Consider the following 26366-nt stretch of genomic DNA (forward strand, 5'->3'; position numbering starts at 1 on the left):
CAAGATTGTGCCACTGCACTCCAGCCTGGGCGACAGAGCAAGACTCCGTCTCAAAAAAAAAAAAAAAACAAAAAACAAACCCGCAAACAAACAAAAAACAGAAATGTCTGTTAGTATTTTTAAAGGTTGCCTTGTAAAATTAGGACTGCAATAATGCAATCCAAGGCTCTCAAAGCATAAAACAGAAGTAATAAGGAATTCATTCAGATCTTTTTTGAAGTTGTTATACCTGTCTTTTTTTTCTTTAAAAAAAGGAAAAAATTTGTTACATATTGGGTTAAAAAAAGCAGAGGTGCTGGGCACAGTGGCTAATGCCTATAATCCCTACACTTTGGGAGGCCAAGGCAGGAGGATCGCTTGAGCCCAGGAGTTTGAGACTAGCCATAGTAAGACCCCATCTCTATAAAAAAAAATTTAAAAATTATCCAGGTGTCTGTGGTCCTAGCTACTCAGGAGGCCTAGGTTTTGGGCCCAAGAGGTTGAGGCTGCAGTGGGCCTTGATCACACCACTGCTCTCCAGCCTGGGACACAGGGCAAGACCCTGTCTCAAACAGACAAACAAACAAACAAAAGGCAGAGGTAAGTTAAGCTATTTATTAATGGTCTACTGGTGTAGATATAAGCTAGAAATAACATTCAAGTGTTTTTACTTCTACTATAGTTATCTGGCCACTTTGGGATTCATTATACTGAATTAGTTTCACAGAGGAGGTAAAATCTGTTGTTTATGATTACATATTAACTCTACCATGTTACCTTCAGCCTTGCTGAAGGTATGTCATTTCTGAAGGCAATTAGCAAAAGTGACTTGAAGAATTGTAGTTTTGATGACTTCTATGTATTTTATAAAAGGCAGGCAGAGTTTTTGTGTTTGCTTTCCCTTCCTCTGGATACCTTAAATTTTTGCTACCACAGATTTCCAACAATTTGATTATGATGTGCCCTTGTGTAATGTGGTTGGTGTTTATTTGGCTTGGAGTTCATTGAATTTTTTTGATCCGTGGACTTATACCTTTAGTCAAATTTGAAAAATGTCTTCAGATCTTTTTTCCTCCTATCCTGTTATTCTTTTCACTTTCTGGGACTCTTAGTACACACAAGTTTGGTTGCTTGATACTGTGTTGCAGGCCACTGAGGCTGTTTCCTTTTAGTCTTTTTTTCTTTCTTCCTTTTCTTCTTTCTGTGCTTCCTTTTGAATAGCTTCAATAGTTTCCTATGTCTTCAAGTTCACTTATATTTTTTTCTTCTATAGTGTCTGGTCTGTTTATACCATCCTGTGAATTTCTTTTTTAGATACTACATTATTTTGTTTATCTCTAGGAGTTCCATTTGGTTCTTTTTTTTTTTTTTTTTTTCCATTTTAGCTCTCATTATTCATGTTTCTTTTGAAATTCTTGAATATATTTAGCATATTTTTAATAGCTGTTTTAATGTACTTGTCTGTTAATTCCATTATTCTAGGATTTTTTTCTTTCTGTTGGATGATTTTTCTCCTGGTTTTGGGTCATATTTTCCTGTTTATTCTTACAGCTGTTAATTTTTTTTTTTTTAAGATTAGGCATTGTGATTTTACTTTGCAGAATGTTAGATTTTATTGTTTTCCTTTAAAGAAGGGAACTTTGTCAGACATCTAAGTTACTTGAAGATCAACTTTATGTTTTGAAGCTTGTTTTCAAGCTTGTTCAGGGAAGGTCCATATTTGCCTTTAGTCTAAGGGTAATTTAGCCTTCTAATAAGATGTGACCCTTCTGGAGTCTTTGTTGATTGCCTCTGGTGATCAGCCATCTGTTCTCTGACTTTTCAGAGCTTTAATGCCTCTTATCTTTGTGTAAGTCCGTCCTGAGAATCATTCAGCTTATGGTTATTTGCCCGGCCCCATAGAGTAGTGGTCTATGCATGCTTGTCTTCGTATTCTGCAAAGACCAAAGGAGTCCCTTAGGAAGATTTCCGGAGCTCTTTTCCTGCCTAGCTTCCTCCTCTCCAGAACTCTACCCCAGCAGTTCCAGGTCCTTCAGCTTCCAGGGCTCTGAACTCTGTCTCCCCAACTCAGTGCTCTCCTTGTGATTCTTCTCCCTGTTCTGTTGTCTGCAATGGGTCCCAGGAAGAACGTGGGGCAACTGTAAGGTTCACCCTTCATTTCCTTTCCCTTGGAGATCATAGTCCTGTACTGCCTGTTGTCTAGTATCCGAAACAGTTGTTTTATATGTTTTGTCCAAGTTTAGATTTGTTTGTGGTGGGAGAGTGAGTCTGGCCTCCCTTGTTATAATGTTGGCCTGAAGCAGAAGTTGAGTTTCTTTTATTTTTTAAATATATTTTCAATTTTTAATAACTGTTAAATAAGCAAGTATCAACAACAATAGATAGCAATATAATAAATATGCATATTCCTCCCACTTTGTTTATCAAATCTTAATTTTCTTCAATTTTTTTTTTTTTTTTAATAGGGTCTTACTCTGTTGCTCGTGCTGGAGTGACAGTGGTGTGATCTTGGTTCACTGCAACCTCCGCCTCTTGGGCTCAAGTAATCCTCCCATCTCAGCCTCCTGAGTAGCTGGGACTACAGGCATGCACCACCACGCCCGAATAATTTTTATATGTATTTTTTATAGAGATGGGGTTTTTGCCATGTTGCCCAGGTTGCTCTTGAATTCCTGGACTCAAGCAATCTGCCTGCCTTGGCCCCCCAAAGTGTTGGGATTACAGGCGTCAGCCACTGCGTCTGGCCTGTTTTCTTCAGTTCTTTATCAAGAAATGAAACATTAAAATACAGCTGAAGCCCCATGTTTGTTCTTTCTGATTCTCCCCCTGTGCCCCTCTGAGATAACTTCTATGAGTTTTGTGCATTTTTTTTTTTTCCTTTTTAATAAAAACAGGGTCTTGCTCTGTTATCCAGGCTGGAGTGCGGTGGTGAGATCATACTCAATGCAGCCTCAACCTTATGGGCTCATGTGATCCTTTCACCTCAGCCTCCCAAGTAGCTAGAACTACCGGTATATGCTGCCATGCCTGGCTAATTTATTTATTTATATTTTTTAAAGACAGGGTCTCACTGTGTTGCCTAGGCTAGTTTTGAACTCCTGGCTTCAAGTGATCCTCCTGCCTTGGTCTCTCAAAGCACTGGGATTACAGGCGTGAGCCACTGGCTGCTCACATGGTTTTTATAATAGTACTTAATAATTTTATATCTGAAAATATTATATAATGTTATTTTGCCCATTTAAAAACTTTAAAAAATGCTAACAAACTATGTGTACTCTGTAACTTGTCTTTTTTACTCAACACTATGTTTTTGAGAATTTTTCTTGTTGATCTGCGTAGTTACATTTTAACTGTTACATCTTACAATGTTTCCTTATGCAACAGCTGGTTCAGTCCATTCTCTTGTTAATGGAAATTTAGTTTGTTTCTAAGTTTTGCCAGTAGGAACAGTGTTGCAATGCACATTCTTAAATATGTCTGTTTGTACACATCTGAGGGTTTCATTTATTTGTGACAAAACTTGCCGGGCCATAGTGTTTATGTACCTTCAACTAGATATTGTCATTGTCAAAGTTTTCTTCCAAAAGGATTTTACCAATTTATACATTCCCCACTGATAGATATCCTTTTAACACTTGGTATTCTGAAACTTTAATTTTTACCAGTCAGATAGATGTGAAATCATGTAGACTTAATTTGCATTTCTTTGACTTCTAGTGAGAAGCAGTGTCTTCACATTTTTTTTTGGATTTTTAAAATTTATTTTTTATTTTTGTTTTTCTTGGAGACAGGGTCTTGCACTTTTACCCAGGCTGAAGTGCAGTGATGTGATCATAGCTCACGTTAACCTTGAACTCCTGGACTCAAGTGATCCTCCTGCCTCAGCTTCCTGAGTAGCTGGGACTACAGGTGTGTGCCACCACGCCCAGTTAATTTTTAATTTTTTTTTTTTTGGTAGAGACATGCTGTGTTGCACAGGTTGGTCTTAAACTCCTAGTCTCAAGCAGTCCTCCTGCCTTGACCTCCCAAAGTGCTGGGATTACAGGGGCAAACCACCGTACCTGGCCATATCTGTTGGATTTATAGGTCATTTGGATTTTCTTTTGGGAATTACCTGTTCATATTTTTCTCCATTTTTCTGCTGAATAATTTGTCTTTTCTTACTTTTCAAGCAATTTTACATATTTTCTGGCTGTTCATTATCAGTTGTATGTGCTGCAGATAACTTGTCTGTGATTGCCTTTTAAAATTTGAATTATGTCTTTAATTATACAGAAGTTTAAATTTTTAACATAATTAATTTACACGATTTTTCCCCCCTTAGCATGAGTCTATCAGATGGGGATGTCGTGGGATTTGACATGGAGTGGCCACCATTATACAATAAAGGGAAACTTGGCAAAGTTGCGCTAATTCAGTTGTGTGTTTCTGAGAGCAAATGTTACTTGTTCCACATTTCTTCCATGTCAGGTTGGTGTCTCTTCATTTCATTTTTTTATGGCTGATAATTGTAATATGTCAACTTTATCCCTATAAAATTAAGTTCGTTTATTAGCTGGCCATTCTCTCATTATCTTAAATTTATTTAAGTATTTATGTTCTACCTGATTCACACGCATTCCTTGTTTTATTTAATTTTCACAACATACCTGTGAGGCATTGACATTTTTTCTGTTTTAGAGAAGAGAAAACTGAAATTTTAAGGGGCTAACTGACCAGGATATATACTGCTATTGCTAGCAGGAGTGGCATTGAAACTGATTATTTTTTCTTGTCATTTATCAATCAGGACCATTTGCTTTAGTTAAGACATACTCAAGGTGAATGTGTTTCTGAATTTAAGATTACTGTTAAATACAAATTTAAACATAAACCTGGTATGTATAAGAAGTAGGACATAAATCCATCATACTTGACAGAACTTACAGAAATAACAAGAAAATGTTACAGTTTTCCCCCAGGGATTAAAAATGTTGCTTGAAAATAAAGCAATTAAAAAGGCAGGTGTAGGAATTGAAGGAGATCAGTGGAAACTTCTACGTGACTTTGATATCAAATTGAAGAATTTTGTGGAGTTGACAGATGTTGCCAATAAAAAGGTAAAATCAATATATATACAATTTCATAATGAAGATAATTTTGTGTTGCACAGAATGTACTTTCTATCTGAATGTTAGAGTTTTTGAAAAAATAGTTTAAGTTATATAATGTTTTTGTAGCAATAAAAAAGTTCCAAGTGAATGTTCTATAATGAAAACCTTTAGTTTAGTTTGTTTTTTTTTTAATTTTTGTTTCACGATCAGGGGTACATGTGCATGTTTGTTACATAGGTAAACTTGTGTCATGGGGGTTTATTGTACAGGTTATCACCCAGGTATTAAGCCTAGTACCCATTAGTTATTTTTCCTGATTCTCTTCCTCCCTTCTCCCACTCTCCACCTCCCACAGTGTGTGTTGTTCCCCTCTATGTGTCCATGTGTTCTTATCATTTAGATCTCACTTACAAGTGAGAACATACGGTATTTGCTTTTCCGTTCCTGCATGAGTTTGCTAAGGATAATGGCCTCCAATGCCATCCCTGTCCCTGCAAAGAACATGATCTTGTTTTTTTTTTTTTTTTTTTTAATGGCTGCATACTATTCCATACTATTCCATGATATATATGTACCACATTTTTTTTTTTTTTTTTAATGCAATCTATCATTGATGGGCATCTAGGCTGATTCCATGTCTTTGCTATTGTAAATAGTGCTGCAGTGAACATATGCGTGCATGTGTCTTTATAACAGAATGATTTATATTCCTTTTGGTATATACCCAGTAGTGGGATTGCTGGGGTAAATAGTATTTCTTTCTTTAGGTCTTTGAGGAATTGCTACATAGCCTTCCACAATGGAAAACCTTTAGTTCTAATCTACTGTCTTGGCATACAGTTTCTTTTTTTTTTTTTTTTTCCCTGAGATGGAGTTTCGCTCTTGTTGCCCAGGCTGGAGTGCAGTGGTACGATCTCGGCTCACTGCAACCTCCACCTCCCGGGTTTAAGTGATTCTCCTGCCTCAGCCTCCTGAGTAGCTGGGGTTACAGGCATGCGCCACCAAGCCTGGCTAATTTTGTGTTTTTAATAGAGATGGGGTTTCTCCATGTTGGTCAGGCTGATCTCGAACTCCTGACCTCAGGTCATCTGCCTGCCTTGGCCTCCCAAAGTGCTGAGATTACAGGCATAAGCCACCGCACCTGGCCGGCATACAGTTTCTTTCTTTCTTTCTTTCTTTCTTTCTTTCTTTCTTTTTTTTTCTTTTTGAGACACAGTCTTGCTCTGTTGCCTGGGCTGGAGTGCAGTGGTGCAATCTTGGCTCACTGAAAACTTTGCCTCCTGGGTTCAAGTGATTCTCCTGCCTCAGCCCCACAAGTAGCTGGGACTACAGGCGTGCCACCACACCCAGCTAATTTTTTGTATTTTTTTTAGTAGAGGCGGGGTTTCACCATGTTAGCCAGGATGGTCTTGATCTCCTGACCGTGTGATCCACCTGCTTCGGCCTCCCAAAGTGCTGGGATTACATACAGTTTATTTAAGCAAGCCTTCTCCTTCCCTTCCTCCCAGTTCTTGGTACTCTTTCACATTCATATATTTGCAAATGTAAAATTGTGTTTTAGGTGTATATTTTTAATACATTTATACCAGTAACTCAAAAAAAATTTTTTTTTTATTTAAGGGAGAGCATAATGGAGCTCTTGTGATACAGTGCTCTTAGTGGAAGTTTGGCTCTCAGTTCCATCACCTATATTTCACATACTTTATTAATGAAGTCATTAAATTAAATTCTCATATTTAGCCAACTATTCATTTGTCTGGGAGGTAGAAAGACTACTAACCAGCTTTTTTTCATGAACAGTACTTTTAAAGTCCAAGAATTTTAATACCTACATTAGGGAAATTCTAGAATTAAATTCTTACATTGTGGACTGCATATGAGGCTTTTAGTGACAGGGAATTGGTTGAAGGCTGTCTGTGGGTTGTATTTTGGTATAACATTTCCTAATTTTATCTGTGGTATGTTCATTTGATGTCATTTGTTAATACCTGAAAACAGGAACTGATTTTTACTGTGTTGCTTTTTCATCATTTCTAGTTGAAATGTACAGAGACCTGGAGCCTCAGCGGTCTGGTTAAACACCTCTTAGGTAAACAGCTTCTGAAAGACAAGTCTATCCGCTGTAGCAATTGGAGTAAATTTCCTCTCACTGAGGACCAGAAACTGTATGCAGCCACTGATGCTTATGTACGTGCTTAAAGATCTTTAGAAATTGTGATGTGTTTTAAAAACATTATTATAAATGACTTTAGAAAAATTTTATTGTAGTAGTGGCAGAAACTCTACCAAAATATTTTATATCAATTTGGCATTGAAAAATGCTTAGGAAGACATTTAGTGAAACTGTTCATTCTCGATATTAGTTAGCAAGTACCAATCAACAGATTGTTCAATGCTAGTTATTTTCATTGTCATGAAGCCAAATTAATGTCTAATTTGTATGTAAAAAGAAATGTGAACTTGCTGAAAACATGAAAGGCTAAGAAACCCAGGCTGAGCAAGCACAAATAGTACTGATGATGGATTTGATATATAAACAATTCAGAATGAAAATAATTATAGTACAGTTTCTATTTTCAAACTGGCCTTATTTCCTATATTTATACATAAAATGTGGTGAAATTTTAGAAAAATTGCCTCCAAATTTAGCTTGTTGCTGCCATTAGATATATTTTTATATTTACATGTTTGTATGTAGTGAAATCTGGGCTTTTCTTTATATCTAGCACTATTGTGTGTTTTTTAAGAAACGTATTTTATTCCACAGTGAATTTGTTTTCTCCTAATTCATGCTATCATTTGTAGATGAATATTTTATTGTTTCTCCTTTGCATCTATCAAAGGAATGGAAACTCCTTTGAATTGTAACCAGCAACAATTCACTTTTGTTAGGAAAATTGGATGATAATTTTCCTTTAAAAGATATCCCCAAACTTGCTGAGAGCTAGCACAAGTTCTGTAGCATTTTTATTCATGAAAAATCAATGTGACTTGATTGTTCTTGTTAACAGGACTTAGAAGGAGGACTCTTCATATACTGACTAACATTCTCAGCTGATTTAAATAGGATTTCTCTCACTAGATTGCATTTTGTTAGATTCCGTTATAGGTTATTTTATTTGGATATTGTGTGTAATATTGAGTGTGAAAAAGTGAAAACAAACTTTTAAGGCTTAGGCAGCTTACTTTCTCAATTTTCACAATTGGTATGATTATTAAATGAGGACATATTGATATTTGTGTCACATAATAGGTTGAATTCCATGTTTGGGTGCTTTGCGAATCATTCTCTTCGATTTTTCTGAAGATGGGACTTACTGTTTTATTTCAGTGATCTTTAGGACACTTTTTAAATTTTTCTGTTTTTTTATAGGCTGGTTTTATTATTTACCGAAATTTAGAAATTTTGGATGATGCTGTGCAAAGGTTTGCTATAAATAAAGGTATGTTAAGATCCATAAATAAAATGTGAATTCACTCTTTTGTGAGGGTTATCTCCAAAAAGACAATATTCACATATTTGCAAAGCATTTAGTGCTATAACTTCTTGAATGTCTGAGTATTCCTGACATTAGGGTGGGATCCATCAGGGCCCAAGATTAGTGTTTCATCTTTGTTACTTGTGGCAAAGCAGCCCTTACTTCTTTTACTTTGTAGCATTGCTATGTATTTGGCTTCTAGAGTTGGGGCTTTGTGGCTTTCATAATAGCAGTGACACAGCCAGCTTTCTCCCAGTCTGGAGATGATACGTCCTTGCTATAAGTATTTGAAATGCTTTCTATATAATACTTTAAAACATATGAGATGGCTTATCCCCAAGATGGTAGCTAATAAACACTAAATGAGAAAGTAGGTAAAGATATATTTATTCATTTATTAAATATTGTTGAGCATTTTACAGTGCTTTCTAACATACTGGTTTACATTTCTAATTTTTTTCTGTGATTTATCTCTAAAAATAATGGACATGTCATCCAAACTCAGTGCTGTTTTTAGAGGTCTTGATAGGCCAGTGAGTGCAGAAGGAGCCACGTTGTGGAGTGGGTGAGCCCAGGCTTTTTGTTGCACAGACCAATGTGAATCCCAGCCATGTGACCTGGGATGTACCTGTTTCTCCAGGGGTGGAATGTGGATACTAGCATAATGTCTGTTTTATAGAATAATTGTGAACACCTAAAGGGACAAACTATTCAAAACATCTGTATTGATAATAAAGTTATCACTATTCTTGTAGTTTCCTTTTGGCGATTTTAAATGATTGTGTTTGTTAAGATGTTAATTAAATTAGACCATTTTGCTAAATACTCTTAAAAATATGGCATGACTGCCTTATATAAAATGATATGATATTCTTTATAATTGTCATTGAGAAGGGATTCAGAGCCTCTGTGGGTGGCAGGTCCTCCTTTGTATGTTAAGGTAGAAGAGTCTTTATTCTTACTTCCCCTCCCTGGAGAGCCACTTCTGATGAATGCCTGCTGGTTCTCTGTAGTCAGAGGTCTTGTGGCTGTAACTTAGAGTCAGCCTCCATATCCCTGGGTTCTGCATCTGTGGGTTCAGCCAATCGCAGATTGAGAACATTCCAGCCAAAAAAAAAAAAAAAATTCACAGTTTAAAAAAGGAAAAGTTGAATTTACTGCGTGGAGTACCACACTGAATCCATATGAATGAAGTGATGTGTAGGCATTGTATAAGGTATTATAAGAAATCTGGAGATGATTTAAAGTATACAGGATAATGTGTATAGGTTATATGCAAATACTGCAGCATTTTATGTAAGAGACTTGATCATCTATGGATTTGATATCAGTGATGGGGAGGTTCCTGGAACCAATCCCTCAAGGATACAGAGGAATGACTGTATGTTAATTAACTGAGGCAGGTGATAGGTTTTTTAAGCTGATTAGGGAAACAGTATGTAAGAACTTATTTAACTCATAATAAAACTAAAATTCAACAGAGGAGATTTATGAATTTTTATGTGGAATTGCATGTAGGTTACATGTACAATTTTGTTACATGTGCAATTTTGATGAAAATGCTTCCAAGGAATGTTTACTATATTTTTCACTAAAGTAATACATATTAATAACACAATACTGTAAGTCCTGGTATCTGTGTACCTGTCATTGTAATGCTACATTGTAATACTACATTATTTGACCTTCACTTTTTTCCCCCTTTATTACATTATATATGTGAGTATATTGTGACATCTTGACTCAGATTCCAGTGAATTGTATTAGTTTGGTGCAAAAACAATTATGGTTTTGGTAATTTTTAATGGCAAAAACCACAGTTACTTTTGCACCAACCTAATAACCAAGAATACCATCTTTTTGCCTTCCTTCCTCCCTCCCTTCCTTTCTGTTATTCAGCCAGAAGTATCAGCATCACTGTTCTCTAATTTTCTTCATGTACATATGGATGATATTTTCAAATGATCACTTTTCTCTTTCGCTTTTTATTATTAGACTGTTTTTTTCTTCTTGTTAAAGGATAAAAAGATTAGAACATAAAAGAATGTTTACACATTGTTTCCCCATTGACTTATTCCCAAGATGGTAGCTAATAAACACCAAATGATATAGTAGTTAAAGATACATTTACTCATTTATTAAATATTGCTGAGCATTTTACAATATGGGAATACATTAGTGAACAAGCCAGGCATAGTCTGTTTCCTGAGGGGCCTACAGTTTTATTGGGGATATAGATGAGTGAAAAAAGCAATTGCAGGGAGATGAGTCTTACGTCATGGGAAAACAAGGTACAGTAGTTAGCACACCAAGAGGCATCTGACACATATTGGGGGAAATATTATAGAATATTTCCTGGAGAAAGTGCAGGTAAAAGCCAGACCTGAAACCTGAGCAAGAGTTAGCTAAGGCCGGGCGCAGTGGCTCATGCCTGTAATCCTAGCACTTCGGGAGGCCAAAGTGGGTAGATCACCTGAGGTCAGGAGTTCGAGACCAGCCTGGCCAAAATGGTCAAACACCATCTCTACTAAAAATACAAAAAACTAGCTGGATGTGGTAATGGGCGCCTGTAATCCCAGCTACTTGGGAGATTGAGGCAGGAGCATCGCTTTAATCTGGGAGGCGGAGGTTGTAGTGAGCCGAGATTGCACCATTGCACTCCAGCCTGCATGACAAGAGTGAGACTCTGTCTCAAAAAAAAAAAAAAAGTTAGCTAGCTGAAGAGTATAGGAAAGAATGGGTACAGGAAATTACAGGCGCCAAGTTTCAGAGGTAAGAGAAATTATGGTGTCTATAGGTAATTGAAAGTAGTTCAGTAGAACATTGAATAGGACTGGGCGGATGAAGGCGAAGCAGAAAAAGGAAAGCAGATGGGCCATGGTAAGAAGTTTATATCTCCTCCCAAGAGCAATCGAAGTGACTGAGGGTTTTAAACACAGCAATGAATTACATTAAAAAAAAGAAGAACTTGGGCTCTAGAATAAAAAACGAATGGTAGGAGGAAGGCAGGAGTCACAGTAGGAATATCTTTTGGGAGGCTGTGACAATAATCCAAGTGAGAGGTAATGGCAACTTGAATCGGTTAATTGTGTTGAGAATGGAGAGAAGTTGACAGATTCAAAATTCACTTTTTTTTTTTTCTCTTCTTGAGTCTTGCTCTGTCACCCAGGCTGGATGTGATCTCGGCTTACCGCATCTTCTACCTCCTGGGTTCAAGCGATTCTCCTGCCTCAGCCTCCTGAGTAACTGGGATTACAGGCACCTGCTACCACATCCAGCTAATTTTTATATGTTTAGTGGAGATGGGGTTTCGCCATGTTGGCCAGGCTGGTCTTGAACTCCTGGTCTCAAGTCCTCCGCCCACCTCAGCCTCCCAAAGTGCTGGAATTATAGGCGTGAGCTACCACACCTGACCTCAAAATACATTTAATAGAGCAAGCATTGAGCCACTATGCCCCGCCTCAAAATACGTTTAATAAACCAACGGAATTTGAGGTAATGATGAAAGACACATGTCAAGGATCATTCCTGTGTTGTTGGCATAAGCAACGGGAATGAAAAGCATTGAGGAAGAGCAAGATTTTGGGATGCATTGTCACACAGTTGATTTTAGGTATGTTAAGGGAGAGAGACCTGTGAGATAGCAAAGTGGAGATGGTGCAAGAATTAGTTGTGTTGGCTGTAGCGCAGAGGACAGTTTGAGTTAAGAGAGTTTGGACTGAGAATCCTGAGGAACTCTTAGTGTTGAACATTTGTGTGGAGGAGGGGACACCAAAGGAGTTGCCATAGACATCGAGGAAATTAGGAGGTGTGGTGTGCAGAAAGCCAAGTGAAGAACATGTTTTAAGTAGGAGGATGCTATCAACTGTTTTAAATTCTGCTGAGAGTTTGAGAAACTGAGGACTTAGAATTCATCATTAGATTTGGCAATGCGCCGATCATTTGTAATCTTTTAAACAATAGCTTTGCTGTACTGGGTAGCAAAGGAGTGTTTTGAGGAGTGGTCATTTGGAGCATATGCTATTCAAACAGAGAAGAGTCCACAGTCTTTGGTAACATGAAGGTCCTATAACCATAGCAAGAGAATGAGGTAGGAGGAAATCATATTAACGTGAATAGAGGAGTAAGTTAGATCTAAGGAATGTGGAAACAGAGACAGGTTCTCATTATGTTGCCCAGCCTGGCTCAGACTCATGGCCTCAAGCGATCCTCCTGCCTCAGCCTCCTGAATACCTCGGGTTTCAGGCCACTGCCTCTGGCTTGAAAAAACATTTTCTTGGAAGCTTGTTTTAGTTGTTTTAGAAATAACTAAGGCATGTGTAAACAACTGTTCTTCTAGAAGGTTAGTTTGGAAAGGGAACGTTTATTGATTCATATAACACTTACTTGTTGGGTGCTTATGTGTCAGGCACTGTTAGAGTTGCTTGGGAAAATTTACAAGCCAAACGAACCACACCCCTTCATTTCCTTTGGGTGAAGTGAGGGAGCTGTGTGGTTATCTGAAGGAAGACCATAGCAGGATTAGAGGGAAGAAAGTGCAAAACCTCCTAGGGTGATTGGCTGGCTTGTTTGGAGGAACAGTGCATATAACTGAATGAAATGAGTGAGGGTAAGAGCGGCAGGAAATGAGGCCAGAAAAGGAACTTGGGCCACATCACGTAGGGCCTTGTAGGCTGTGGATCTGACTTCATTTCTTATTAATGAAAATAAATACGATGATGGGTGATGGGAAACCCATAGGGGGTTTGGAGCAGAATAATTATATAATTAAAATTTTATTTTAGAAAGATTTTTCTGGTTGTTGTAAAAGGAAAAATGTTTAGCCCCAGGGCATTTTGGCAGAGAGTTTGGAGGCTATTGTAACAGCCCAGGCAATAGACAATAATTGTTTGGATTAGACTGGTAGCAATAGAGGTGATGAAAAGTGGTAGCCTCTGTAGATATTTGGAAGATATATATTGTGAGGGATTTGCTGATGAATTCCCTGTAAGGGGTGAGGTGTGAAGATTGATAGAACGTTAAGATATTTTGGTCAGATCATCTGATGAATGGAAAGGTCAGTTATAGTGGACAGATTATGAGAAGAACAGGTTTGGGTGAGAAAACTTTAGATTTCAGTGTTGCATATCCTAAGTTTTAGATGATTATTGGTATCCAAGAGAATGTCTTAGTTGGAAATATGATCCCAAAGTTCAAGGTTGAGGTTGGAGATGTAATTCAGATCCGATGGTAGTTAAAGCAGTGAGACTGAATGAGATAAAATAGGGAGTGAATGAAATAAAGAATAGACGTGATATTGACCTCAAAGGCACACCAGCATTTAGAGGTTGGGAAGATGAGGAGAGAGCAGCAAAGAGGACTGGGAGGACCACTAATGAAGGAGGGAAGTACAGGAGGTGTTTAGTTCTGAAGCCACCTGAAGAAAATGTTTTAAATAGGAAGAAGTTGTCAGTTGCTTTAAATCATTTGGAGAAGTTGAGTAAGATGAGAGTCTAGAATTAAGTTAGGTTGGATGGTGTGGAGGCCATCAATAACTTTTTCTTTTCTTTTTTTTTTTTTTTTTGAGACAGAGTCTTGCTCAGTCGCCCATGCTGGAGTGCAGTGGCGCAATCTCGGCTCGCTGCAAGCTCCGCCTCTTGGGTTCAGGCTGTTCTGCTGCCTCAGCCTCCCGAGTAGCTGGGACTACAGGCGCCGGCCACCACACCTGGCTAATTTTTTTGTATTTTTAGGAGAGATGGGGTTTTACCATGTTAGCCAGGGTGCTCTAGATCTCTTGACCTCATGATCCACCCGCCTTGGCCTGGCAAGTGCTAGGATTACAGGCGTGAGCCACCATGCCCGGCCCATCAGTAACCTTTTCAAAAGCAGCTTTGCTCTACTGATTTGGGTGAAAACTTAGTTGGAGTTGGTTTGGGAGGAAATGGGAGCAGAAAATTTGAGAGAGTGAGTATAGACAACTCTTTCAAGGAATTTTGCTATAAATGGGAGTAGAGATCTGAAGACTGAATAGCAAATTGAAAAGTGGGAAGATGAGGTAATTCTCTTATTGTTTCATTTTTCTTAGTGAAATAAGAGGTGAAGTTGTTCTCACAGGTGTTGGAGGTTCACAAAGAAAGGAAGATGTTTGAAATAGTCATTTTGAGAGTGGGAAACAGAAGAATTAACAGTCAGGGCTGAGGGTGCGTTTGAAATCTGTGTCCTGAGTTTAAAATAACTTGTGTCATCATCGATGTGCTTTATTTTCAACTATATTCAACTGCTTGGGTGTAGGCATCAGGTAGGTAAAAAAATAAAGTGGGTTTTATTAAGAGTAGAGGTTTTGCCAGGTAATTACCATGGAGGGAGGGAAGAGCAAAGGAGTTGAGAGTCTATAGATACAAAGGAATGATTACTGTATTGTGGGTAAGAGAGAAATGGAAGGCTCAGTGGGGAGTGGGAGTAGGGAGGGCGATAGGTAAGGAAAAGGTGATAGGATCAATGCATTTGGTTCTGCAAGTGTCAAAGTATTGTTGGGGAAAGCATGCTGGAAGGAAAGATAGGTATGCTGGTGTTCTCAGGGTGGAAGGCTTACAGTTGAAGTCTAGAAGTGGTGATTTTATTGGCAATTATAAGGTCAACGGTATGACTGTGGAATGGAGTGGCTAAGGTCTGTTGAAGAAAAGATTGTTGGAAATGCAGGGGTCAAGGAACTGGCCTGTGGATGTTGAAGTCACTGGCAGTTATCACAGGAATAGTAGTGGAGGGAAAGTCAGTTAATGAATCAGGCATTAAGATCTCCAAGGGATGAAAGGATGCAGTTTGGAGATGACAAGATAACTGTAGTAATCACAAATAGCAGGTTATGTAGCTCTATCTCATAGGCTTCAGAGGAGATGAGCTTTTGAAGGACAAGAGAAATGATGATGAATAAATTCTAAGCAGGGGAAGTGTTTGGTAAAGAAGGGCAGGCTTTGTGCTGTTGATGGCAAATGATGTACCAGGCAGGATGAAGTTGAGAATTTGGAAGATGATCACTGATTAGGAAGGCTTACATTTTATTTTGACCGGGTTGGTAGCTCATGCCTGTAATCCCAGCAGTTTGGAAGGCCAAGGTGGGCGGATCACTTGAGGTCAGAAGTTGGAGACCAGCCTGGCCACCATGGCGAAACACTGTCTCTACTAGAAATACAAAAAAAAAAAAAAAAAAAAAAATTAGCTGGGCATGGTGGCACATGCCTGTAGTCCCAGCTACTCTGGGGGCTAGGGAATGAGAATCGCTTGAAGCCGGGAGGTGGAGGTTGCAGTGAGCCGAGATCGCGCCACTGCACTCCAGCCTGGGCGACAGAGTGAGACTCTGTCTCAAAAAAAAAAGGAAGGGCTTGCATTTTATTTTGGTGATGACTGGGAATGAAGGCATGAGGGATGACTGTTGGAGAAGGCTGTGCTTACTAAACAGTATTATTAAGTAGCAGCATACATGGTGTTATACTGACTTCTGATTTTGCGATAGTACAGACGGGTTCAGATTGTCATTTCCACCTTCTCCTTCTGCCTAGGCCAATAACTGCTGGGTTATAATACATATGACTGCAGATCATTTGGAATTTACTTTAAATTGAAACAGTACAAATTTGAAAGAGAGGGAAAGCAACTGAGGCAATTTGGGGATTGAATAAGAAGGTCTTTTTGTTGGAATTCATTTAAGGAAAGAAAATGAAAATTTGAGCCCTAATATTTAATGAAGTGGCTGAATGAATATCTCTGCTTTGTGGTTTGAAAATTAATATTGATGTTTTTTTTTTTTTTTTCTCCTAGAGGAAGAAATCCTACTTAGCGACATGAACAAACAGTTGACTTCAATCTCTGAGGAAGTGATGGATCTGGCTAAGCATCTTCCTGATGCTTTCAGTAAATTGGAAAACCCACAGAGGTTAAATATTATTGTTTTTTTTTGAATTTAAATCAATTCTGTTTTTTTTTAAATTACATTTTCCTGTATGTGAAGAATACTATTCATTAAGGTTGACTCATAGAAATTTGCTTGAATACCCACACACAGACTGATGCATAAATTTGAGAGCTATCTTTCCAGTTGTTAAATAGTGAATCCAAAGGTTTAAGCCTTTTCTGTCTGCTTTGTACGATGTTTTATGAAACAAAGGAATAGAAATTGTATTCGTATTATACATTTTGAAATTATATCTATATTATATTTTTTGTGAAAGCAAAATAAGTATACATTAAGGAAAATATTTAAGATTCAAAGTTGTCATTTTCTTTCTGTTAATGAGTATCTTTCATTTGATAACATTTATAGTTTGGTCACTTGAAATCTATAGTGACCAAAAGCAACTTCATACTTAGTAGCCTCATTTTCTGTTATTATCTGATTATTACTTAAGAATTCTACTTAATTAAATAGATTATTAGAACAAAAGACATTGCAATTTTAGAGATTCTTTTATAGCTAAAGCACTAGGTAACTTAAAAAAGTTGGATCAAATGTTATACAGATTAATAGATCTTGGAATACAGGTGCTGTGTCTTTTTGGAATCAGACCTTGTCCTGGCCTTAATTGCAGGATGACTTCCTTGTTAAATCTCTAAAAGCAGGAATGCTCTGGAACAATGAACAATTAGAATGTGGTAATGTAATTTTGGGCCAAAAAATACTTTGTAGAAATGTGAAACTCTTACTTGAAATAGAAAGAATTCTGACTGAAAAAGTGCAGTTAATGTATGCTTTTCTGGATAAGATTTGTGATAGATTTGATTGAGATTTAAAACCATGATATATAAATTTAGCTTTTTTGTCAAAGTAATTTGTCCCCCTAGAATTTGTTTTGGTAATTTTTTTTTTCTTTTTCTTTCTTTCTTTTTTTTTTTTTGAGATGGCGTCTCGCTCTGTCGCCCAGGCTGGAGTGTAGTGGTGCAATCTCAGCTCACTGCAACCTCCGCCTCCCAGGTTCAGGCCATTCTCCTGCCTCAGCCTCCTGAGTAGCTGGGACTACAGGCACCCGCCATCATGACTGGCTGATTTTTTTCTATTTTTAGTAGAGACGGAGTTTCACCGTGTTAGCCAGGATGGTCTCAATTTCCTGACCTCACGATCCACCCGCTTCGGCCTCCCAAAGTGCTGGGATTACAGGCGTGAGGCACTGCGCCTGGCCCTGTTTTGGTAATTTTTAATGCAACTTGGAGAATTTCTGAAATATGTTAACTTTTTTTTTTTCTGGGGACAGAGTCTCGCTCTGTCGCCAAGGCTGGAGTGCAGTGGCACAGTCTCGGCTCACTGCAAGCTCTGCCTCCCGGGTTCATGCCATTCTCCTGCCTTAGCCTCCCGAGTAGCTGGGACTACAGGCACCCGCCACCACGCCCGTCTATTTTTTTTAATTTTTAGTAGAGACGGGGTTTCACCATGTTAGCCAGGATGGTCTCGATCTCCTCACCTCATGATCTGCCCGCCTCAGCCTCCCAAAGTGCTGGGATTATAGGCGTGAGCCACCACGCCCGGCCTGAAAGATATAACTTTCAAATGGGGGAGGATACTAGTAAAGCCATTTCTTACTCATTTATACATTTTTCCCTCCATGAAATTAGAGCAGTCACCTTTTACGTGAGCATTTCAGATTTTTGTACTAGCAATTAAAATATCTACTGGATGTAAATCACATATGCTTAATGCTTTGCTTCATAATATCTGTTGAAGTCAAGTAAAATATAGAGACAGATCATTAAATTGAAAATGTTTTATTTGGGAAGCAAGAATTAAATTTGGGGCATATACACAGACTGGGTGGTCTTTGGTATCTCTGAACAATGAAGAGAAGTTTGGAGGTTATATAAAAAGGAAAATGTTACGCATTGTTTTTCCAGAAAGTTCTTTGGCACTAGTAAATTTTGGTGAGTTGGAAGCTCTGAATTGGTTAGTGACTGTGGTGGGTAAAACTAGTCTTAGAGTTGCAGCAGGTTGTTTCAGTATCTATTAGATAAAACTGGTTTTAGGTTATAATAGGCAGTTTCAGAAAGTAGGCTCCCAGAAAATTACATTCTTAAAGTAATGTTATGTGCCTTGAGTGCTTTTTTTCTCTTGGCCTTTGACTCTGATTTAGTTGGGTATGACAAGAATTATCAATTTATATAATTATTTTTTACATATTGAAGCTAAATGGGTTTTCTTAAAACTTGGGAATGGGAAATACTGGGTCTTGTGAAGTTTTAGTGTGAAAACAATAATTAGTCTCTTATTTCATGTTCTTTGTAACAAGTCCACAGTAATATCTAATGTATCTAGATGACACCTCAGAACCAGGAGAGAACGAAAAAGACCTCTGAGGAGTCAAAATAATGCTATAAGCATGTATTCTAGCTTGCTTTCTGCATTTCCAGTGGAGTGCATGAGGCCACGTTTTGCTTGACAAGCTTGGGTACTGAGTTAAAGTGAACATGGTGTAAATAACTAATGATATGCACATGACAGTAGGTGGAAGTGACAGCTGACAATCTGTGAAAGAGTGAACAAAACTATAAAAATTAGAACTAAGAACTCTTAAAATAGAACGGTTTGAAGTTTGTTACAGAAGGGAGCAGCTTTATGCTTCAGTGGACTCTGAAGGTATTGGCAGTGTATAGTACTGCTCAGTCACTGATTTAAATTCAGTATATATCTCTTCTATTGCTGTCATGTACTTGACATTCTCCTGGGTGCTAAGGCTGTCTGCAGGCTACTAATATGCATAATAACAATCCTGAAGAAGAAGGAAAAGTACACTGTGCCTTACTGAAGAAGGCAGGACAGCCTTGGTATTTGTTAGAGTAAATATTAGTTATCTTACATAACACATGTTATATTCCCTGATGTCAGGGCCTGATAAATGAGCCCTTACACTCTTGATAGTCAATCTTTGCCACTGTTGCTGTTTTGTATGTGACACCATTTCCTGTCCATGTAACAATTAAACTGTATCACATACCTGTTCCTACTAAACTATTTGCATGTAATTTTAACATTTGAGTGGCTGCATGTAAGGCTAAAAGTTCTTTATAAGATTTATAGAATTTTAGAATGTTTAAATTAGATAACATTAGTGTGTTTTTAGTTTTTGAATTTAATTTTGCTCTTGATTTTGTTTGTGTTAATGTAGACTTTGTCTACTTAAGCTTGAGCCCAACTTTGGAGTGGTATTTTCAGTGATAGAAGTAACTGGAAATAACGCGTGAAACCACTTAGCACTTTTGATAGTTTATTCCCCTGAAGGATCAAATTTTTACTTGAGTCATTAGTATAAAATTTTAAAAGGCATGTCAGATTTTATTAAGCATTGATATTAAATATATAAATATTAGAAGACCTAAACAAAATCACTAATTAAGGAGTAAAACATGTCCCTGCCTATCATATTCCCTTCACTTCCACTAATTTCTGCTTTTATGAAGTACTTTAATAAGCTCTACAACAAATAGACAAGATGTTGTGCCTCATTTTACACTCTAGCAGTCGTTTTCCATTCCAACTAACTAGGTTGGGTTATAATATAGTCATTTAAACTTACTTAGTTAAAATGTTATACATTAGCAGCTGCAATTAAGGAGCTAAGAAATTCAGCTCATATTTATTTATATGCATCCTATCCATATTTTCTCACTTGTTATATTTGCCTACTGATGGGAAATTGATTTTTTCTGTTCCAAAAATGTAGAGTTTTGAGATTTTTGGAGATGCAAAACAGCATCATTTTCAAATTAGAGCACAAACACTCTTACTTGTTCCAGTTGGGACTAGTAATTGATCAGTGAAGTGAAACAATTAGGCAAAACGGGATCATCAAATTTTCTTTCTTTTTTGAGATGGAATATTGCTCTTGTTGCCCAGGCTGGAGTGCAGTGGCACTACCTCAGTTCACTGGGACCTCTGCCTACGGGATTCAAGCGGTTCTCCTGCCTCAGCCTCCTGAGTAGTTGAGATTACAGGCACGTGCCACCACGTCCGGCTAATTTTTGTATTTTTAGTAGAGACAGGATTTTGTCATGTTGGCAAGACTGATCTCGAACTCCTGACCTCAAGTGATTTACCCGCCTCAGCCTCCCAAAGTGCTGGGATTACAGGCATGAGCCACTGCGCCCGCCCCAAATTTTTTTTTAACTTAAAATGTTAATGTTCGTTTGTTCCCAATCTTTTTGTATATGTCAAGGCTTTTTCGTTATATACAGGCCAGCTCTTTGGAGTTCTGCATGGTGTTTCTTGTTTAAACCACACCTATAGTGTACCATCTACAATTTCCAATTCTTTAAGACAGAGTGAAAAATTAAGACACTTGAAGTAATCTTAGTGTAGAGTCCTAGGCATTATGATTTTCCTTGAGACTTTTAGGGTTCTTTTATCATAGTTTATCAAACACCTTTTTTTTTTTTTTTAACAAAAAAGAAATTTACAGAATCTTTCTGTATATGCAACTTAGAATTTAATGAAATAGGTTTTTTTTTTTTTTTGGTGATCATGTATCATCAACTTACTTTACATTAATTAAATTAATCAAATTAATCAACAAAAAAATCTATAGTTGGCATAAACAAATTTGGGATCAAGCACTACTGACTCTTAGTAAACATACAAGTCAACTGTTGGTACAGAAGTGCCTCGATGCTAGAGAGTAGCCTGTAAGCTGTAATTATATGTGGGCATTAGGGAATGAAGAACAGTCTTAATACTATTGCTCTTTTAAGTGAAGGTCAACTTAGAAAGCTTTTACTTATTAAAATGCTTCACAATTTGTCCTTATAGTTAATGCAATTAAAGTTCAATTAATCTTTCTATTTTTTTTAGAGTTTCTATCTTACTAAAGGATATTTCAGAAAATCTGTATTCACTGAGGAAGATGATAATTGGGTCTACTAACATTGAGACCGAACTGAGGCCTAGCAATAATTTAAACTTATTATCCTTTGAAGATTCAACTACTGGGGGAGTACAACAGAAACAAATTGGAGAACATAAAATTTTTATTAATGTTGAAGATGAAACATGGGACCCAACACTTGATCATTTAGCTAAACATGGTGGAGAAGATGTACTTGGAAATAAAGTGGAACAAAAAGAAGATGGATTTGAAGAAGGAGTAGAAGACAATAAATTGAAAGAGAATATGGAAAGAGCTTGTTTGATGTCGTTAGATATTACAGAACATGAACTCCAAATTTTGGAACAGCAGGCTCAGGAAAAATATCTTAGTGATATTGCTTATAAATCTACTGAGGTACTAAATAAAGAGGAAGCACATTTTTAGTTATTAGTAGGGTCTGGCTCACTTTATTCCTGTAAAGGGGCAGATAGTAAATATTTTAGGCTTTGTGGGACATTCAGTCTCTGTTGCAGTTACTCAGTTCTGCTATTGTAGTGTGAAAGCAGCCACAGACAAATGTAAACAATTGTGCCTGTCTGTGTTTCAATGAAACTTTATCTATAAAAACAGATAGTGGGCCATATTTGGCTTGTGAGCCTTAGTTTGCTGCTCCTGACTTAGTATGATGTGCAGCATTGTGTAGTGGAAAGATTTTATAGTGTCAACAGACATTTGTAGTAGTTCACTATTTTATAATTTCGTATGCTTTTTTCATAATATCTCTGCTTTTTGTGGATTCTCTTCATATCTACTAGTGTTTACTCTTCTGACTTTGATTTTTGGGGGTGTATTTTATTTCTTTATACAGACTTTTTTTCTTTTTTCTTTTTTTTTTTTGAGACAGGGTCTTGCTCTGTCACCCCAGCTGGAGTGCAGTGGTGCGATCTTGGCTCCCTGCAGCCTTCAGCTCCTGGGCTTAAGTGATCCTTTCACCTCAGCCTCCCTAGTAGCTGGGAACACAGGCCTGGGCCACTACACTCAGCTGATTTTTGTAATTTTTTGTAGAGATGGGGTTTCGCTCTGTTGCCCAGACTGGTCTCCAACTCCTGGACTCAAGTGATCCACCTTCCTTGACCTCCCAAAGTGTTGGGATTATAAGTGTGGGTCACTGTGCCTGGTCCAGAATTTCTTTACTTGCTCATGTAAGAGGGTTTCTAATAAACTCCTGATGCTTTTGCTTGACACTATAGTTTTACTGTCATCTCAGAGTCAGATTTTTTTTCCTTAACTTCTTCATTAAATTAATTTCTTAATTTCTCATTTGTTTTTCATTAGTTTACAAAATTACTTAAGTTGCCTATAATCTCTGAAATTTTATATTTTATTTCACGATAAATAAGTTTTTTAAAAAATTAGATTTGAGGCCAGGCGCAGTGGCTTACGCCTGTAATCCCAGCACTTTGGGAGGCCAAGGTGGGCGGATCACAAGGTCAGGAGCTCGAGACCATCCTGGCTCACACGGTGAAACCCCGTCTCTACTAAAAATCCAAAAAAATTAGCTGGACGTGGTGGTGCGCGCCTGTAGCCCCAGCTACTCAGGAGGCTGAGGCAGGAGAATGGTGTGAACCCAAGAGGCGGAGCTTGCAGTGAGCTGAGATTGCACCACTGCACCCCAGCCTGGGCGAAAGAGCAAGACTCCGTCTCAAAAAAAAAAAAAAAAAAAAGGTTAGATTTGACCATTTAATTAGAGTTATTTCACCATCATTTTTCTAATGGCAACAATAATTTTAGTATTTGAGCAATTATCTATATTTTGGTAACTATTAGTAATCACTTCCATCAGTATATACATGCATTTCATTTTAAAATGATTTTCAAAATATTCTCATACCAACCATTCATAAAGGATGTTCCCCTTCTGGGAAATATCAGGTTTTGCTAACATCTACATTTCCCTTTGATATTCTAGGAATTTTTATTAGGTATATACTTTAAGTGATATGTTTCATATAGTATAGAATTACCAGGATTTCATGATTTTTTTTTTTTTTTTTTTTTTTTTTTGAGATGGAATCTAGCTCTGTTGCCCAAGCTGGAGTGCAGTGGCACAATCTCAGCTCACTGAAACCTCCGCCTCCCTAATTCAAGTGATTCTCCTACCTCAGCCTCCCAAGTAGCTGGGATTATAGGTACCCGCCACCACACCTGGCTAATTTTTGTATTTTTAGTAGAGACGGGGTTTCACCATGTTGGCCATGCTGATCTCGAACTCCTGACCTCAAGTGATCCGCCTGCCTTGGCCTCCCAAAGTGCTGGGATTACAGGTGTGAGTCACTGCACCTGGCCTTAGATTTCGTGATTTGGCTGACATCTTTTACACCAATTATTGCCATTTTTTATTGGGTACCAATTATTAGTATTGTTTTCTTTATTCATTAAATAAGAAGTAAAAGAACTTTTAAAAAATAGAACTTTTTTTCCTAGTAAAAAGCTTATTTTCAGTTTTTTTTATTGCTTAAATTTTGCAGGTTAATAGAGGCTGTACTTCTTTTTCCTACTTCCTGTTTAAATATTTGGCATTTTTTGAGGGTTTTCTTTCTATGGATTTTTGTCGCGGAATCCCATCTTGTTGGACGCTTAGTTCCTGGAGATTGCCAAATTATTGAAAAGTTTCCTCATACCCAAACATTGGCAATAGACTGAATAAATAACATCTCTGACACTACTTTTCAATGATATAGAGAATGCTATTGGTAAAATACTGATTTATTTAAAGATATTACAATCATAGTAGTTTTTTGCAATCTTTTTTAAATCAGTGGATGTCAAAGAACTACTATTGTTCTTTGTACGGCATTTTTCAACGTTGTGAAGAGTTCTTATACTCAAAAAGTTTGGGAGACACAGTTTGACATTGTTTAACCTGAGTTGAACTTGTCATTTTGTATTCTTGTTTAGAGCAGGGATTTTATTTTGTATCTTTATCTAACTTTGTATTCCTAACTATATTTCTTTCTTTCTCTTTGGTTCTCTGTTTCTTTGTTCATTCTTCTCTCCCTTTTTTATCTATCACATAAACATGTAAATATATATTATATATCCATTAGGGAAGAGGAAGTTGTCTAAAGATATCTAGTACATAGGAGCTTTATTCTGCAGAAAAGAGGATATGAAGTCAATTATACTGGAAATTAATGCTTAATACTTTTTTTAAAGCATTTATCTCCCACTAATAATGAAAACGATACATCCTATGTAATTGAGAGTGATGAAGATTTAGAAATGGAGATGCTTAAGGTATGTTTACAATTACAAAAACATTACTTCAAGTTCTTTCCAAAGCACATTTAATTAAGTAAAATATTAACTAATCCTAAACCAGGTTCCACCACAATAAAATCGCTAGTAATTACGTAACATTAGATTTCACATTTTCCAATTCATTTTTCTTTTACGTAGTCTGTGAATAATGGGTTAGAGATAATATACTAATTTTAAATGTGCTTTTCTTGTTCCTTCTTGTTTTTTATTTTGAAATAGGGTCTCACTCTGTCACCCAGGCTGGAGTGCAGTTGCGCCATCTCGGCTCACTGCAACCTTCACCTCCTGGGGTCAAGTGATCCTTCTGCATAAGCCTCCCGAGTAGCTGGGATTACGGGCATGCACCATCATGCCTGGATAATTTTTATATTTTTAGTAGAGATAGGGTTTCAACATGTTATCCATGCTGGTCTCGAATTCCTGACCTCAAGTGATCCACCCGCCTTGGCCTCCCAAAGTGCTGGGATTATAGGTGTGAGCCACCGCACCTGGCCTTGGACTTCATGATTTGACTGCCATCTTTTACACCAATTATTGCCATTTTTATTGGGTACTAATTATTACTATTGTTTTCTTTATTAAATAAGAAGTAAAATAACTTAAAAAAAAAACTTTTCTTCCTAGTAAAAAGTTTATTTTCAATTTTTTTTATTGCTTACATTTTGCAGGTTAATGAAGGGTGTACTTCCTTTTCCTACTTTCTGTTTAAATGTTTGGCATTTTTTGAGAGTTTTCTTTCTATGGATTTTTGTGGGGGATCCCATCTTGTTGGACACTTAGTTCCTGGAGATTGCCAAATTACTGAAAAGTTTCCTCATACCCAAACATTGGCAATAGACTGAATAAATAACATTTCTGACACTACTTTTCAATGATATAGAGAATGCTATTGGTAAAATACTGATTTATTTAAAGATATTACAATCATAGTAGTTTTTTGCAATCTTTTTAAATCAGTGGATGTCAAAGAACTACTATTGTTCTTTGTATGGCATTTTTCAACGTTGTGAAGAGTTCTTATACTCAAAAAGTTTGGGAGACATAGTTTGACATTGTTTAACCTGAGTTGAACTTGTCATTTTGTATTCTTGTTTAGAGCAGGGATTTTATTTTGTATCTTTATCTAACTTTGTATTCCTAACTGTATTACTTTCTTTCTCTTTGGTTCTTTCTTTGCTCATTCTTCTCTCTCTTCTTTTTTTATCTATCATATACACATGTAAATATATGTTATATATTCATTAGGGAAGAGGAAGTTGTCTAAAGATATCTAGTACATAGGAGCTTTATTCTGCAGAAAAGAGGATATGAAGTCAATTATACTGGAAATTAATGCTGAATACTTTTTTTTAAAGCATTTATCTCCCACTAATAATGAAAACGATACATCCTATGTAATTGAGAGTGATGAAGATTTAGAAATGGAGATGCTTAAGGTATGTTTACAATTACAAAAACATTACTTCAAGTTCTTTCCAAAGCACATTTAATTAAGTAAAATATTAACTAATTCTAAACCAGGTTCCACCACAATAAAATTGCTAGTAATTACGTAACATTAGATTTTACATTTTCCAGTTCATGTTTCTTTTACGTAGTCTGTGAATAATGGGTTAGAGGTAATATACTAATTTAAAATGTGCTTTCTTTGTTCCTTCTTGTTTTTTATTTTGAAA

The 26366-nt window shown here is 37.1% G+C and overlaps 1 protein-coding gene across 18 annotated transcripts in view; it reads left to right on the forward strand.

Moving 5' to 3' along the window:
* Positions 1-26366, forward strand: part of WRN (WRN RecQ like helicase) — a 145225-nt gene that overhangs the window by 26599 nt on the left and 92260 nt on the right. For 17 of the 18 annotated variants that reach the window (XR_004185790.1, XR_004185787.1, XR_004185786.1 and 14 more), the window contains 8 exons: positions 4304-4449; positions 4930-5078; positions 7110-7259; positions 8446-8515; positions 16346-16460; positions 21354-21783; positions 24586-24666; positions 26046-26126. Coding sequence is in view for 12 of the 18 variants with exons in the window: in XM_031669469.1 (XP_031525329.1) it covers positions 4304-4449; positions 4930-5078; positions 7110-7259; positions 8446-8515; positions 16346-16460; positions 21354-21783; positions 24586-24666; positions 26046-26126 (1222 nt within the window). In the remaining 6 variants the exon portion in view is untranslated. Of the gene's footprint in view, positions 1-4303; positions 4450-4929; positions 5079-7109; positions 7260-8445; positions 8516-16345; positions 16461-21353; positions 21784-24585; positions 24667-26045; positions 26127-26366 lie in introns of those variants that run through there. The other variant, XM_031669479.1, reaches the window with a different exon arrangement.

This window comes from Papio anubis, chromosome 8 (genome assembly GCF_008728515.1).
Source record: "Papio anubis isolate 15944 chromosome 8, Panubis1.0, whole genome shotgun sequence".
Lineage (NCBI taxonomy): Eukaryota > Metazoa > Chordata > Mammalia > Primates > Cercopithecidae > Papio > Papio anubis.